Source organism: Podarcis muralis, chromosome 7 (assembly GCF_964188315.1).
Source record: "Podarcis muralis chromosome 7, rPodMur119.hap1.1, whole genome shotgun sequence".
Lineage (NCBI taxonomy): Eukaryota > Metazoa > Chordata > Lepidosauria > Squamata > Lacertidae > Podarcis > Podarcis muralis.
Window position 1 is genome coordinate 83,135,674 of NC_135661.1, and position 14,823 is coordinate 83,150,496.

At 50.5% G+C, this 14,823-nt stretch overlaps 1 protein-coding gene across 1 annotated transcript in view; it reads left to right on the forward strand.

Annotated features, from left to right (window-relative positions):
• Window positions 1-11,973, forward strand: part of TMEM91 (transmembrane protein 91) — a 31,351-nt gene extending 19,378 nt beyond the window's left edge. Inside the window, exons 2-4 of the mRNA XM_028742179.2 lie at window positions 2,216-2,710; window positions 9,051-9,194; window positions 11,189-11,973. Coding sequence (XP_028598012.2) covers window positions 2,297-2,710; window positions 9,051-9,194; window positions 11,189-11,347 — 717 coding nt within the window. The 5' untranslated portion in view covers window positions 2,216-2,296 and the 3' untranslated portion in view covers window positions 11,348-11,973. The remainder of the gene's footprint in view (window positions 1-2,215; window positions 2,711-9,050; window positions 9,195-11,188) is intronic.
• The last annotated feature ends 2,850 nt before the right edge of the window (window positions 11,974-14,823 follow it).

Genomic DNA, 14,823 nt, shown 5'->3' on the forward strand with positions numbered 1-14,823 from the left:
TGAAATAATTAAGACATTAGTGCATCCTCCCTTATTGTTTTAGACACCTCCTGATGAAAACTTACCTGTTTCAGCCAGCCTATCTCGATGCATTATTTAGTTGCCTGTATTTGTTTTAAAGGGGACGCGGGTGGCGCTGTGGGTTAAACCACAGAGCCTAGGACTTGCCAATCAGAAGGTCGGCGGTTCGAATCCCCATGACAGGGTGAGCTCCCGTTGCTCGGTCCCTGCTCCTGCCAACCTAGCAGTTCAAAAGCACCTCAAAGTGCAAGTAGATAAATAAGTACCGCTCCGACGGGAAGGTAAACGGCGTTTCCGTGCGCTGCTCTTGCTCGCCAGAAGTGGCTCAGTCATGCTGGCCACATGACCCGGAAACTGTACGCCGGCTCCCTCGGCCAATAAAGCGAGATGAGCGCTGCAACCCCAGAGTCGGCCACGACTGGACCTAATGGTCAGGGGTCCCTTTACCTTTACCTTATTTGTTTTAAAAGTTTTACTGATTTTTATCTTTGTTTTATGGTTTTAAGCCAGTGGTTTCCAAATCTCTCTCCCCAACACCCATGAGCGTAACCAGGATTTTTGCTGGGTGGGGGGCGCCAAAGTTGTTGAGCTTTCTTTAGGAGATCACCCCCCCCCCAAGTTGTTGAGCTTTTTTGGTGAAATCATGGGTGACTGTGCCCCCCATTAGCGGACATTACAGGGGGCAGACTTTGGTTGGGGGGGGAGGTTTCTCCGGGGGGGGGCGAAGAACCTCAGTTAATTGAGTACTTTCAATGCTTTTCAAAAAAAATTGTGGATCTGCTCCCCCCAGGCCCGCCTTGGCTATGCCCATGCCCCCACCATCCCCCCCCCACTTGAAAACCACTAAGGGTCTTAACAGATCCATCATTACTGTTGCAGCAATCGTAATACACTGCACTAGACGTTGTATGATTCTTAATCTTCTTTTTACTGCTTCTTTCATTTTATTTCTCATAGGTTGTATTCATTGTATTCCAATTTGGAACCCGTCAAATGCAAATCACAATACAATAGAACGCAATCTGTAAGAAATAAAAGCAGCAATTAAAATACAATTTAAAAATCAATATGGATATTGAACAAGACAGATGTGTTCTCTCCAGCCTTCAGCCACAGACATGATGCAGGCCTCCTGAACGAAGGATGTGGATCACAAGTTTGGTATCTCTTAACTATACAGTGATACCTTGGTTCTTAAACTTAATCCATTCCGGAAGTCCGTTCCAAAACCAAAGCGCACTTTCCTATAGAAAGTAATGCAAAATGGATTAATCCGTTCCAGACTTTTAAAAACAACTCTGAAAACAGAAATTTAGCATGGATTTTACTCTCTAACGAGACCATTGATCCATAAAATGAAAGCAATAAGGAATGGACTGCAGTCACACAATCAATCAATCAATCAATCAGTAGCTGAACTGGGTTCCACACAGTCACAAAAACAAAAGAAAGAAGCCTCAAAAACTAAAACGCAAAATAAATAGCGAAAATAGACCTCGGCGTAACACTCAGAACAGAAGCTTAACACTCAAAACGGAAGGGTACCACTCAAAACGGAGCACGTTCGGCTTCCGAAAAAGAGTTCGCAAGCCGGAACACTTACTTCCGGGTTTGCAGTGTTTGGGTTCCAAGTTCTTTGAGTGCCAAGGCGTTTGAGAACCAAGGTACCACTGCAGTTGTTTGGGAATGGGTTGTGGATCTTGGCTTTATCTGTTATTAAGGTAAAGGGACCCCTGACCATTAGGTCCAGTCGTGACTGACTCTGGGGTTGCGGTGCTCATCTTGCTTTATTGGCTGAGGGAGCCGGCGTACAGCTTCCGGGTCATGTGGCCAGCATGACTAAGCCGCTTCTGGCGAACCAGAGCAGCGCACGGAAACGCCGTTTACCTTCCCGCCGGAGCGGTACCTATTTATCTACTTGCACTTTGAGGTGCTTTTGAACTGCTAGGTTGGCAGGAGCAGGGACCGAGCAACGGGAGCTCACCCCATCGCGGGGATTTGAACCGCCAACCTTCTGATCGGCAAGCCTTAGGCTCTGTGGTTTAACCCACAGCGCCACCCGTTAGTGTGGCCCTTAAGAGAGCTTTTTGGTGGAGCGATGCATACATCCCCCCCCCATATAAATAAAACATAAAAGGCGCTAAAGCTTTGCTGTTTTTTTTTTTGCTTGTTTGTTTCGCAATCGCTCCCCAAGCTAACTGAAGCGAGAGACTCACTCGGCCTTAACTGACAGCGCGGAGAAGAGGGCAGCCAGCACCTTCCGCCTAGGGGTGCTATGGAGAACATCCATGAACTGCAGCACCCACTTCTGGCAAAGTCCCCTGGGAGAGCCACCCTCCGGGGCGGAATGCTGAGCCGGGTTGCTCCCCAGGACCACTCCGGACTGCTGTCCCATCACATGCCCCCGAACCTCTCCTGGCTCCAGCCCGGACCCCACATCCTTCCCAGTCAGCTCCTGGACCCTAGCAGCCTGCAGAGGACAGTCGAGCCCTTCTGCACCCCGGAACCGACCCTGTACCCCGAGCTGTGGAAATCCAGCAACCCCCAAGGCTGGAAGAAGAAAGATTATATCGAAACCGCCTTTGGGGACAGCAAGGAGGCCGGGGAGCTGCCAAGGAAGGTGCCTCTGGAAAAGGACATCCACACCGTCTGCTACGAAGTGGGCGACACAGAGTCTCCGGACCTCGAGGTAAGGGCTGAGGCTTGAGGGGGGCTTAGCCGAGGGGCATCAAACGCAGGGAGTAGAAGCTTGTGGCTCAACTCTTGCGGAAGGAGGCGTCAGACCCGTTCCTGAACCGCCACTGCTGTCAGTAGCAAAAGGCACAAATTGTACCGTGGCCAATTGGCATAGCTGTCGACTTTTCTTGCGAGGAATCTTATTCGGAATAAGGGAATTTCCCTTTAAAAAAGGGAAACGTTGACAGCTATGCCAATCGGATGCCCCAATGGAAAGCCCAGGTAATAATAATAATAATAATAATAATAATAATAATAATAATAATAATAATAATTTATTTATACCCCGCCCATCTGGCTGGGTTTTCCCAGCCACTCTAGGTGGCTTTCAACATAATATTAAAACACAATAGTCTATTAAACATTAAAAGCTTACCTAAATAGGGCTGCCTTCAGATATCTTCTAAAAGTGTGGTAGTTGTTTTTCTCTTTGACATCTGGTGGGAGGGCGTTCCACAGGGTGGGTGCCACTACCAAGAAGGCCCTCTGCCTGGTTCCCTGTAACTTGGCTTCTTGCAGGGAGGGAACTGCCAGAAGGCCCTCGGCGCTGGACCTCCAGTGTCTGGGCAGAACGATGGGGGTGGAGACGCTCCTTCAGGTATACTGGGCCGAGGCCGTTTAGGGCTTTCAAGGTCAGCACCAACACTTTGAATTGCGCTCGGAAACGTACTGGGAGCCAGTGTAGGTCTTTCAAGACCGGTGTTATGTGGTCTCGGCGGGCCCCCCAGTCACCAGTCTAGCTGCCGCATTCTGGATTAGTTGTAGTTTCTGGGTCACCTTCAAAGGTAGCCCCACGTAGAGCGCATTGCAGTCTGAGCAGGTAGTGTCAGGAGGAGAGCTTGGGTATGGATAGCATTGGCTGGTGTCCATTGGGACTGGTGGAGCAGGAGGCCCAACGTCAGCCACAAACGACAACCGAAGGTAGACAAGAGCCAACTCATTCCCTGCTGAATTCTGCAAGGGTGTCGCTGAGACCCTTCTGGACCCTCCAATTCTGGACCCTCCAATCTCCCATGGTGCCAATAAACAAACAAACAAACAAACAAACAAAGGACCTCTCCACATGACCCTGACTCAAACACCCTGCACAAGCCCTTTGCAATACAGTGGTTGCCTCAGGTTACATAGGCTTCAGGTTACATACGCTTCAGGTTACAGACTCCGCTAACCCAGAAATATTACCTCGGGTTAAGAACTTTGCTTCAGGATGAGAACAGAAATCGTGCTCCAGCAGCACAGCAGCAGCGGGAGGCCCCATTAGCTAAAGTGGTGCTTCAGGTTAAGGACAGTTTCAGGTTAAGAACGGACCTCCGGAACGAATTAAGTACTTAACACGAGGTACCACTGTAGAACCAAAGTTAATTTCCCTTCCCATCTCTCTTTCCCCACAATGACAATAGTGTCTCATACTGAATGTATGAAAAAGACTATAGGAATCGAAAGTGGAGGTGCTATATGTACACACGTACACACACACACACACACACACACACACACACACACACACAGTTTAATAAAAACTAATTTAAGGAGAAGGAAGCTGGGAAGTATCATCATCACCTGGACAGGTTATAAGGAAGAAGGTAGACTGGGCTCCCCTTGGACCAGAACAGAAGCGGACAGTTGGCGGTGCTTACTATTAAAAAGTTTGCAAGGTGTTTTTTTAGATAGGGGGAAGTTGAGAGAAGGTAAGGGGCATCCAGCTGACGGGGTCAAAGCCACGATAACAGAAGCTCGGCTGCTCAGCAAAGGAAGCACCAAATCCACACCTTGGGCCGGCCCTCCCATTAGGTAGGGTGAGGCATTGGCACCGATTTCCAACGAGATCTCGCAAGATCTCGCCAAAATCACACAAGATGGTTAATGAGTGAGCCAGGAATCTGTTAGAAGCAAAGGAGCTCCCTTCTAAAAAATGGAAGTTTTTTTTCTTTTCATTTTTTCCATTTTCCTTTTTTTTTTTTTTTTTTTTTTGGTTGTTCTTTAGTCGTTTAGTCGTGTCCGACTCTTCATGACCCCCTGGAACAGAGCACGCCAGGCACCTCTGTCCTCCACTACCTCCCGCAGTTTGGTCAAACTCATGCTGGTAACCTCGAAAACACTATCCAACCATCTCGTCCTCTGTCGCCCCCTTCTCCTTGTGCCCTCCATCTTTCCCAGCATCAGTGTCTTCTCCAGGGAGTCTTCTCTTCTCATGAGGTGGCCAAAGTACTGGAGCCTCAGCTTCAGGATCTGTCCTTCCAGTGAGCACTCAGGGCTGATTTCCTTCAGAATGGATGCGTTTGATCTTCTTGCAGTCCATGGGACTCTCAAGAGTCTTCTTTTTTTTTACCAACAACCAAAACACAAACAGTGAAAACCCCCAGGCGGCTGATACATTGGGTATACATAATCAATAATAACATATTCAAATCAACCATATGTACAATTCTATATACCTTAACACTCCTCCCTCCACAAGGTTTATTTAACTTTTAACATTTTAATTGCCCCAAATTGTTCAAACCTACCCAAATAATTCAATATCTTCTCAAACCAATCCACCTCCTTCTCAGTGACCTTAAACCCTTTCACTAAAAATGGAAGTTTTATCCAAAGGAGAACAAAACAGAACGTAAACTTTCACGAAACAGACAGACAGATGGGCAATAGGAGAAGCGAAAAAATAATTTCAGGAGCATATTGCTAAAACATGAAGGCTACATTCAGGCGACATTTTATTCTGTCTTCCTGATACTTCCTTACCTGTACAGCAGATTTTTGCATTACATGTCTGATGACCTTTCCTGTCATGTTCTGCTAAGCTTACTGGTGCGAACAAAATTTAGCCTGACATGGCAGTATATAGGTTCAAAGACCCAACAGGTACCGTATTGCAAATGGAATATTAGAAATTGGGGCAGAAATGCTAGCATTATAACCAGCAAAACTAATTTTGGAAAATATTTAAGTTCATCAGAAACAGCAGACCAGCTAGGAAGGGAAGCTGGACCGTTAGACGACAAGAGGTAAAGGTGCGAGAGCAGGATAAGGAGATTACAGGAGAGTTGAATGAATTCTCTGCGTCTTGCTATGGAAGATGTAGGTCAGATACCTGTGCCTGGACTGATTTTTTTCCCCCTGAGTCTGAAAAACTGAGGAAAATAGCGGTGACAAGAAATGTCATTCTAGACTTTAACTGACAAGTTAAAAAATAAACAAATCAACAGGTGTGAATGGTGTCCACCCAAGAGTTTGGGAAGAGCTGAAATGCAAAATTGCTGATCTCCAAAGGGGAATATTTGACTTGCCATTAAAATCAACCTCATTCCTTCAGTGCACCCTTTTACTTTCTCCTAAACATGGGTCCTGGGATGAGGGTGGCGCTGTGGGTTAAACCACAGAGCCTAGGACTTGCCGATCAGAAGTTCGGCGGTTCGAATCACCACGAGGGGGTGAGCTCCCGTTGCTCGGTCCCTGCTCCTGCCAACCTAGCAGTTTGAAAGCACGGCAAAGTGCAAGTAGATAAATAGGTACCGCTCCAGTGGGAAGGTAAACGGCGTTTCTGTGCTCTGCTCTGGTTCGCCAGAAGCGGCCTAGTCATGCTGGCCACATGATCTGGAAGCTGTACGCCGGCTCCCTCAGTCAATAAAACGAGATGAGCGTCACAACCCCAGAGTCGGTCACGACTGGACCTAATGGTCAGGGGTCCCTTTACCTTTACCTTAAATATGGGTCCTATTGCATTTCATATAATGAGAGGGAGAAAAAACCCTCTGTCCATTCTCTGCACACCAAGCATGATTTTAGTAGCCACTCCAGAAGCAGAGAGCCAGAGCAGGATGTTATGGAACAAATGCATCCATTTGATTATCCTATTAATAGTGTAGGAATAAATAGACAGTTACCTTAATGGAGGGGTGTAGAATACCTTAAGATTGGTATTGGGACTTTTTCATAAGCCATCTAGAGCTAGGAGTGGCCGTTTTTGCTGATGGCAAGAAAAGAGTTCGGAGTCATTAAAACGAAAGGGATTGCAGAAAAGATTCTATAGAAAAGATCAAAGGATCTCTCCAAACTGAGGGAACGGGCAGTAAAATGGCAAATGCGACTCAGCGAATCAAACAAGCTGGATTCTTTGTTTGTTGGCAGGCAATGATAAGCAGTTACGTCGAGCAGCCTTAAAGCACTGAGAAGTTTAAAAGGTTAAAAAGTCATTAGAAAGGCACTAAAAACCTATAAAGACCAAAATAGTAAAGGTAAAGGGACCCCTGACCATTAGGTCCAGTCGTGACCGACTCTGGGGTTGCGGTGCTCATCTCGCTTTATTGGCCGAGGGAGCCGGCGTACAGCTTCCGGGTCATATGGCCAGCATGACTAAGCCGCTTCTGGCGAACCAGAGCAGCACACGGAAACGCCGTTTACCGTCCCACCGGAGTGGTACCTATTTATCTACTTGCACTTTGACGTGCTTTTGAACTGCTAGGTTGGCAGGAGCAGGGACCGAGCAATGGGAGCTCACCCCGTCGCGGGGATTCAAACCGCCAACCTTCTGATCGGCAAATCCTAGGCTCTGTGGTTTAACCCACAACGCCACCTGTGTCCCTTAGTTTTAGAGGAGGAGAACAAGAAAAAAAAATATTCTCTCCCTCTCTGCACAGAGCCCCTTCAGCGAAGCGGTAGGAGAAACGGAACCCCTTCCATTTCTCCTCCCGCTTCGCTGAAGGGGCACTGTGCAGAGAGGGAAAGCTGCGCAGCGCCTCTCCAGCGAAGCGAAGCCAGGAGAGCAAGAGGGATCGGTGTGCACTGACCCCTCTTGTTCTCCTGGCTTCAGCGAAAGCAACGCGAAGCCATGGAGCCTGCATTCGCTCCTTAAGATGCACACACATTTCCCCTTACTTTTTAGGAGGGGAAAAGTGCGTCTTATACAGCAAAAAATACGGTATCTAATCTATCTATCTAATCTTAATTTCACATATACGCTCATGGGTTCTGAACTGGCAATGCCTGACCTTGGGGTTGTGGTGGATGGCTTGTCGAAGATGCTGGCCCAGTGCTCAGCAGCTGTGAAAGAGGTTAATACCACACTAGGGATCATTAGGAAAGGAATTGAAAACAAAACTGTTGAAACCGCGATGCCATTGAACAGATCTATGGTGCGGCTGCATTTGGAATACTATTTTGTCTGACCTAGGAAAGGGCATTGCAGAGTTGGGAAAGGTTCAGAAAATGATCAAAGGGAGGGAGCGAGTCCTCTAGGAGGAAAGTTTGCTCACTTTTTCTCTACTTTTTAGCGTAGAGAAAAAGCGAGCTAGAGGGGACAGGACGGGAATTTATAAGATGATGGAGGAAGCAGATGGAGAAAAGCCCTTTCTCCCTCTCTCATAGCACCAGAATTCGTGGACATCCAATGAAACTGAAGTAGTAGTAGTGGTGGTGGTAGTAGTAGTACAGTGGTACCTCAGGTTAAGAACTTGATTTGTTCTGAAGGTCCGTTCTTAACCTGAAACTGTTCTTAACCTGAGGTACCACTTTAGCTAATGGGGCCTGCTGCTGCCGCGCCGCGCCATTTCTGTTCTCATCCTGAGGTAAAGGTCTTAACCCGAGGTACTATTTCTGGGTTAGCGGTGTCTGTAAACTGAAGCGTCTGTAACTCGAGGTACCACTGTAGTAGTAATAGTAGTATATTATTTATACCCTGCCCATCTGGCTGGGTTTCCACAACCACTCTGGGCAGCTCCTAACAGAACATTAAAAACACGATAAAACATAAAACATTAAAACTTCCCTAAACAGGGTTGCCTTCAGATGTCTTCTAAACGTTGGATAGTTGTTCATTTCTTTGACATCTGGTGGGAGGGCATTCCACAGGGTGGGTGCCACTACCGAGAAGGCCCTCTCCCTGGCTTCTATCAGTGAGGGGACCACCAGAAGGCCCTCGGCGCTGGGCCTCAGTGTCAAGGCAGAATGATGGGGGTGGAGACGCTCCTTCAGGTATACTGGGCCAAGGCCGTTTAGGGCTTTGAAGGTGAGCACCAACACTGGTGCTCAGATGGACAAAACAAAGCACATCCTTACAGAGCACATAAACTATGGAACTCCCTCCCACTAGAGACAGCCTCATGAAGGCTAAACAACATCAGGAGGGGAGAGTGCAGTTGCTCGCAGGCTTCCCAGAAGAGGCGCCTGGTTGGCCACTATGAGAGCAGGATTGGCCATTGACCGGATCTAGCCGGGCTCTTCTCCTATTATTGGCGTTCTTTCACCAGACCTCAGAATGAACGAAGCCAACGCTTGCTCTCCCCTTCCCTCCCTAGAATGACTCCTCAAGCGACAGCGATACTGAGAGCGAGAGCAGCTTCTCCATGCTGCTGCCGCAAGATTACCTGGGCCTGGCGGTCTTCTCCATGCTGTGCTGCTTCTGGCCACTGGGCATCGCTGCTTTCTACCTGTCCCAAAAGGTGGGTGTTGCTGCTGAGCAGGGGAAAGCTCGCAAAGGGGGCAGGTTTAGGATAGATGGGTTTAGGATAGATGCTATACTGGAGTGGATGAAGTGAATGAAGTTTATATATACAGTGGTACCTCGCAAGACGAATGCCTCGCAAGACAAAAAACTCGCAAGACGAAAGGGTTTTTGGTTTTTTGAGCTGCTTTGCAAGACGATTTTCCCTATGGGCTTGCTTCGCAAGACGGAAACGTCTTGCAAGTTTGTTTCCTTTTTCTTAACACCGTTAATACAGTTGCGACTTGACTTCGAGGAGCAACTCATAGAACGCGGTGTGGTAGCCTTTTTTGAGGTTTTTAAAGACTTTGGTGCTTTTTGAAGCTTTTCCAAAACTTTCCCGACACCGTGCTTCGCAAGATGAAAAAAATCGCAAAACGGCAAAACTCGCGGAACGAATTAATTTCATCTTGCGAGGCACCACTGTAGCTGACAGACAAAAGAACCGGAAGTTCTTTAGCATCTTAACATCTCTCTCCTTTTCTCTCCAATTCTTTTTCTACTCCTTTTTCTTTATCTCTTCCTTTTTCTTTTCCTTCTTTTCTCTCTCTCTCTCTCTCTCTGCCTCTGGATTAATGTTTTAGTTCGGACAAAAGGCAGCGTTCGACAACACTCTTTGCATTTTTCTTTACAAACCCTAATCAAATTTATTAGATGGAGAACAGGGCTGGTTGCAAGCTGCAGAAATCGACTTGCCACCAAACGCTTGGTTAGAGAGACGTCATTTGTCTAAGTTCGCTGAATTGTACAAGAGCAAGGAAGGAAGGAAAGGGGGTGTTGGGAATGTGAGATGGGATCCTTGCCGCGAGGAGCCCAGAAGCAGCAGTCAAGACCTTGCAGAGTCTGTGCATGCCATTTGGTGCATCATGTATCCAGGAGCGTAGGAAGGGGGGCAGCAGGGGCGGTCTGCCCTGGGTGTCATCCCTGAGGGGGGTGACAAAAAGGCACACAGCAGGGGGCTCTCCCCACTCCCCCCGAGTGCACGGCATAGCCGCCACTCCTGGTGCCCATGCAGCTGTTGGGAAACTGTGTATGTGCAGCTACTCACACAGAGTCAATTAAGGTTTGGCAGACAGCCAGAAGGCAATCTGAAGGAGTACGTCTGCCTGGTGATAACAAAGACATGGAGACCGCTCCCTGATTGGTCAAGCTCTCTCAAGGGAATGATAATTAATGGCCTACTAACTGGGAGTTCAGTGTTCGAGTTCAGAGTTCTGTGTCAGTGTAGGAGCTGTGAGTCGTGTATGAGAGAGCAAGCTAAAGATCCGTGTTCTAGTCCTGTAAATAGTCCACTGTATATAATAAACACCTAACTATAAGTTCCTGGTTCCTGCTTCGTCTATCCTGTCTGCAGCCAAGTCGCCAATTGCTTCCATGGATTCTGCGTTTACTCTGCTAGGTCTGGATAAGGTCCTGCAACTAGTCAGAAAGTTGCGAAGCACCAATAGGTTTTACCAATAGCAGCTATCACTGAATGTACCGCAGGCCACATTACCTTAAAACAATACAGTGGTACCTCGCAAGACGAATGCCTCGCAAGACAAAAAACTCGCTAGACGAAAGGATTTTTTGTTTTTTGAGCTGCTTCGCAAGACGATTTTCCCTATGGGCTTGCTTCGCAAGACGGAAACGTCTCGCAAGTTTGTTTCCTTTTTCTTAACACCGTTAATACAGTTGCGACTTGACTTCGAGGAGCAACTCATAGAACGCGGTGTGGTAGCCTTTTTTGAGGTTTTTTAAGACTTTGGTGCTTTTTGAAGCTTTTCCAAAACTTTCCCGACACCGTGCTTCGCAAGACGAAAAAAATCGCAAGACGACAAAACTCGCGGAACGAATTAATTTCGTCTTGCGAGGCACCACTGTAGCTACAGTCTTTGCCAAGTTCTAGGCTCAGGAACTTGAGCCCCTGCAGTTACCTTTCCCGATACTAAATCCGCTGCCTTTTCTCCCCAGACCAACAAGGCGTCCGCCAAGGGCGACTACCCGGGAGCGTGGACGGCCTCTCGCCAAACCTTTGCCTTGGCTGTCTTGTCCATCATCCTCGGCATCTGCACCTACATCGGAGCGGTGGTGGCGCTCATCGCTTACCTGTCCAACAAGGCCCCAACCTAGGTCTTCCTGCCCCACCAAAGCCACGCCCTCGCCCCCCCTCCGCCCCCAGTTGGGAGTTGGAAAGGCGTGTGCCGACACGATGGGGCGAGCACCGGTTTCCTGACGTTGATTTCGTGAACCAACCAACCAACCCACCCCAGCAAAGGTGTGTGTGGAAGAACTCCACCCTTTCAACTCTCAACTCAGCAAGCCCTGGGAGCAAAGAGGATATACGGTTGCAAGAAGCCGGAACCCCAGGCTGGGAAACGGGGTCTCTGCAATGGGTCCCTCCTGGCATCAGGAGTGATGGATGGGTAGCAGCTATCGAAGCTACATCCCTGCCAGTTTGGGGAGAAACCAGCCCCATCGCGGGAGAAGACAGGCCCGTTCACCCAGACTGGGACAGAATTTGGGGAGGGGATTTGAGCTTCTGCTTCCAGGAAACGGGAGGCGAGGGGATTAGGTTACCTACGGACAATGGGGCACCTCTCTCTCATACCCACGCCCACCCAGGCTTCCCTTAGCTGGCTGTGTCTCTTGGTCACTTCTCCTTTTCTACAGAGGCCCTGGCCTCCACACCCAAAGGTCATGCTCTCCTTACCCCGCCCTCAATAAACTGCCAAGGCACCTCTGCCTCGTGAGCCACCCGTATGACTCGTGCGCCGTCTATATTGCGGCAACGCCGATACATCTTGCCTGTGAAATGAGCCGCGGGGTGCCAAGGCGACTACCCACCTTGGGCAGCATGACCCATACGGCAGTGGCCTCTGTGGGTCAAGTCAAATCGACCAGGAAGCGGGAGGGAGGGGAGAGTTTAACTGGCCTGCCAAGGTCCTCCCCTACCCTCCAAGTCCTGCGCCGTTCTCTGCCACAGGCGTGGAGAAGCCTTGCCAGCCCAAGGGTCATTTTCCCTCCTGGGCAGTGGCGTAGCGTGGGTTGTCAGCACCCGGGGCAAGGCAAGTAATTTGCGCCCCCTAACCCGTGGATTTTAGCACTCGAGTGTGAGCGCCCCCCCCCGATGTTGCGCCTGCCCCCCTGCACCCCCCCACGCTACGCCACTGGGGCTGGGGGCGAGCGAAGGAGCCAAGGACCCCCCCAAAGGCTCAGCAGGAATTTATTAAATTTATTATTTGCGGCAGCCGAAGCCCCCTCCCATTGGGCGCCTCCCCGCCCCCTCCTCTCCTTGGGCTGTAGGTGGAGCTCCAGATCCGGGCTTGGCGAGCGCCTCTCCTCCTCCCGGCCGGGTTGGGGGCTTCCAGCCGTGCTCTGTCCTTGCCCCCCCCCCCCGCGGTTGAGACTTGCGCTGAGAGCCGGAGCCAGCGGTGCCCCCTTCCGCCAGGAGACCCTCGCCCACCCGCCGGCTTCCTCTCGGAGGGTTTTGGGGAGCGCAGGGCGCGGCGAGACCCCTCGGAGCTCTCCTCCCTCCCAGTCGGCAGAAGCAGCCGCTGCCTGTGGCTGGGCCGAGGGGATGGCGGCGGGGTGCGGAGGCTGCCCGTGCCCGGCCAGGCGTCGGTGGCGGCGTCGGCGCTGCTGCAGCGGCTGCTCCTCCTGCGAGCAGTGAGTGGAGCGCAGCTGCAGCGGCAGCAGCGGGGCGCGCGCGCGCGCTAGGGCGCAAGGGTGGCGGCGGGGAGCCCGGCGGAGGAAGGAACTTGTCCCTTCCCTCTGGATTCGCGCCCCCCCCCCAGATGTTGTGCCCGGTGCGGCCGGCACCCCTGGCACCCCCCACGCTACGCCACTGCTCCTAGGTAGCCTTCCGAAGGCCAAATTCCAGCAGGGGAGAGGCCAATGGCAAAAGTGGGCGGGGCAACACATAACTTTCACCGTTTGTACAATAGACTTTCTACATACATGCACATGTGTGCACACACACACACCCTATACAGGCAGGCAAGCGTCATTATTAAAGTGCAAGGACACATTCCAGCCAGGCAAACAGTCTCAAGGAACGGGGCAGCGCCTAGGAGGGGCATATCTTGGGGAAGAGTTGTTGGGGGCCAGACGAGAGATGGCTGGAGGGCCTCACTGTCACCCCAGGGTTGTGGAGATTCCCCACAACCAGCGGCGACTCTTGGTTCCCAGCCCTGAGGCCCGCCTGCTCTTGCAGATGGGCTCCAGCTCTTTTGCTACGCAACACGGTGTCAGAAGTGGAGTGTCAGAAGCAACTTTTGCCACAGGGGCAAGAAGCCCCGGACTATAGGCTGGTGAGCCGGTCATCCCTCATTTATGCCACAGGAGGGATAGGGAAGAACCTGCAGCCGTCCAGGAACTCTCGGACTCCCAACTCCCATCATCCCTGATTGTTGGTCTTGCTGGTTGGGGCTAATGGGAGCTGCAGTCCAAGACGTCCCTGCACTACAAGGTCCTGTTCTGGACTCACTCAGACCCTGTTCATACGTGCAAAAAATAAATGAAAAGCAAAAATCGTGGCAATTAGCCATGGGGGCAAAAGGAAACCTCCAGCTGCAGAGGCAGTCTACCTCTGCATATCAGGCGGACGAGAGGACCTTCACACTTTGCCTGCAGGGCTTCCTGGAGGGTGCCCCTGGCTGTCCACTGTTGGAAACAAGACACTGGGCTACATGCCACCCAGCAAGGCTAGGCTTTGGGTTCAGGTGGTAAAGCGCTCAAGGTCTGGGGGAGAAAGGAGATGAAATATACACACCCCTCGGCATGTCCTCAAATGCTACAGCAGCCTTCTCTAACCAGGTGGCCACCAGATGTTTTTAGACCAGGCAGGTTGATGAAGGCCGAGATACAGTCTGGGAAGAGCTCCAGCCTCCTCTTGGCCTGCAGAACGGGGGGGGGGGTGCTGTTTTTGTGCCTCTCCCCTTTCCTGTCCTTTCTCTCCCGCCCTTCCATCCATTAAGTTCCCTCCCTCTCCTTCTTCCCTTGTTCTCTCTCGCTGTCCCCCAAAGCGCCCATGAATTATTGAGCGTGCTTGGTGCGCCATCACATATTTATGCGCGGTCCCTGGCCTGCTTCTTTCTGAAGCATTAACCATCATCTCGAGCTCAGCTCAGGTGGAAAAAAAAAAAAGAATTGAAAAGAGCTCAGACGGTCTGGGGCCCTACTCTGGCGCATGTTGTTAAATGTCAGGAGCAGAGATTTCGTAGGAAGGAAGAGCACATGGCCTAGCAGACTCAGACAGCTCAGCCAACTGTCAGGGGTGATGGGAATTGTGATCTCGCAACATCTAGAAGACCACAAGTACACCATATCCCTGTTGTTGGCATCCGTCTGTCTCAAGAGACAATGGAGTGCGCCTCTAGGGATTCAGTCAACCAACACTGAAATAACCTCCATGGGGTGCAAGCCTGGGCAGTGTGCATGGAGGTCCTGGGCTGCCCAGACAACAGAACCCCCCTCTTGGCCTCGCAAGACGTTTGGCACCAGCTGGGCTGCAGGAGTTGCCGGAAGGAGGCGAGCGAGGAAGGGAGGGAAGTGCGTCTTGATTTTTGGATCGGTTACAGGCCATTATTGACAGCCTGATGCAGAGG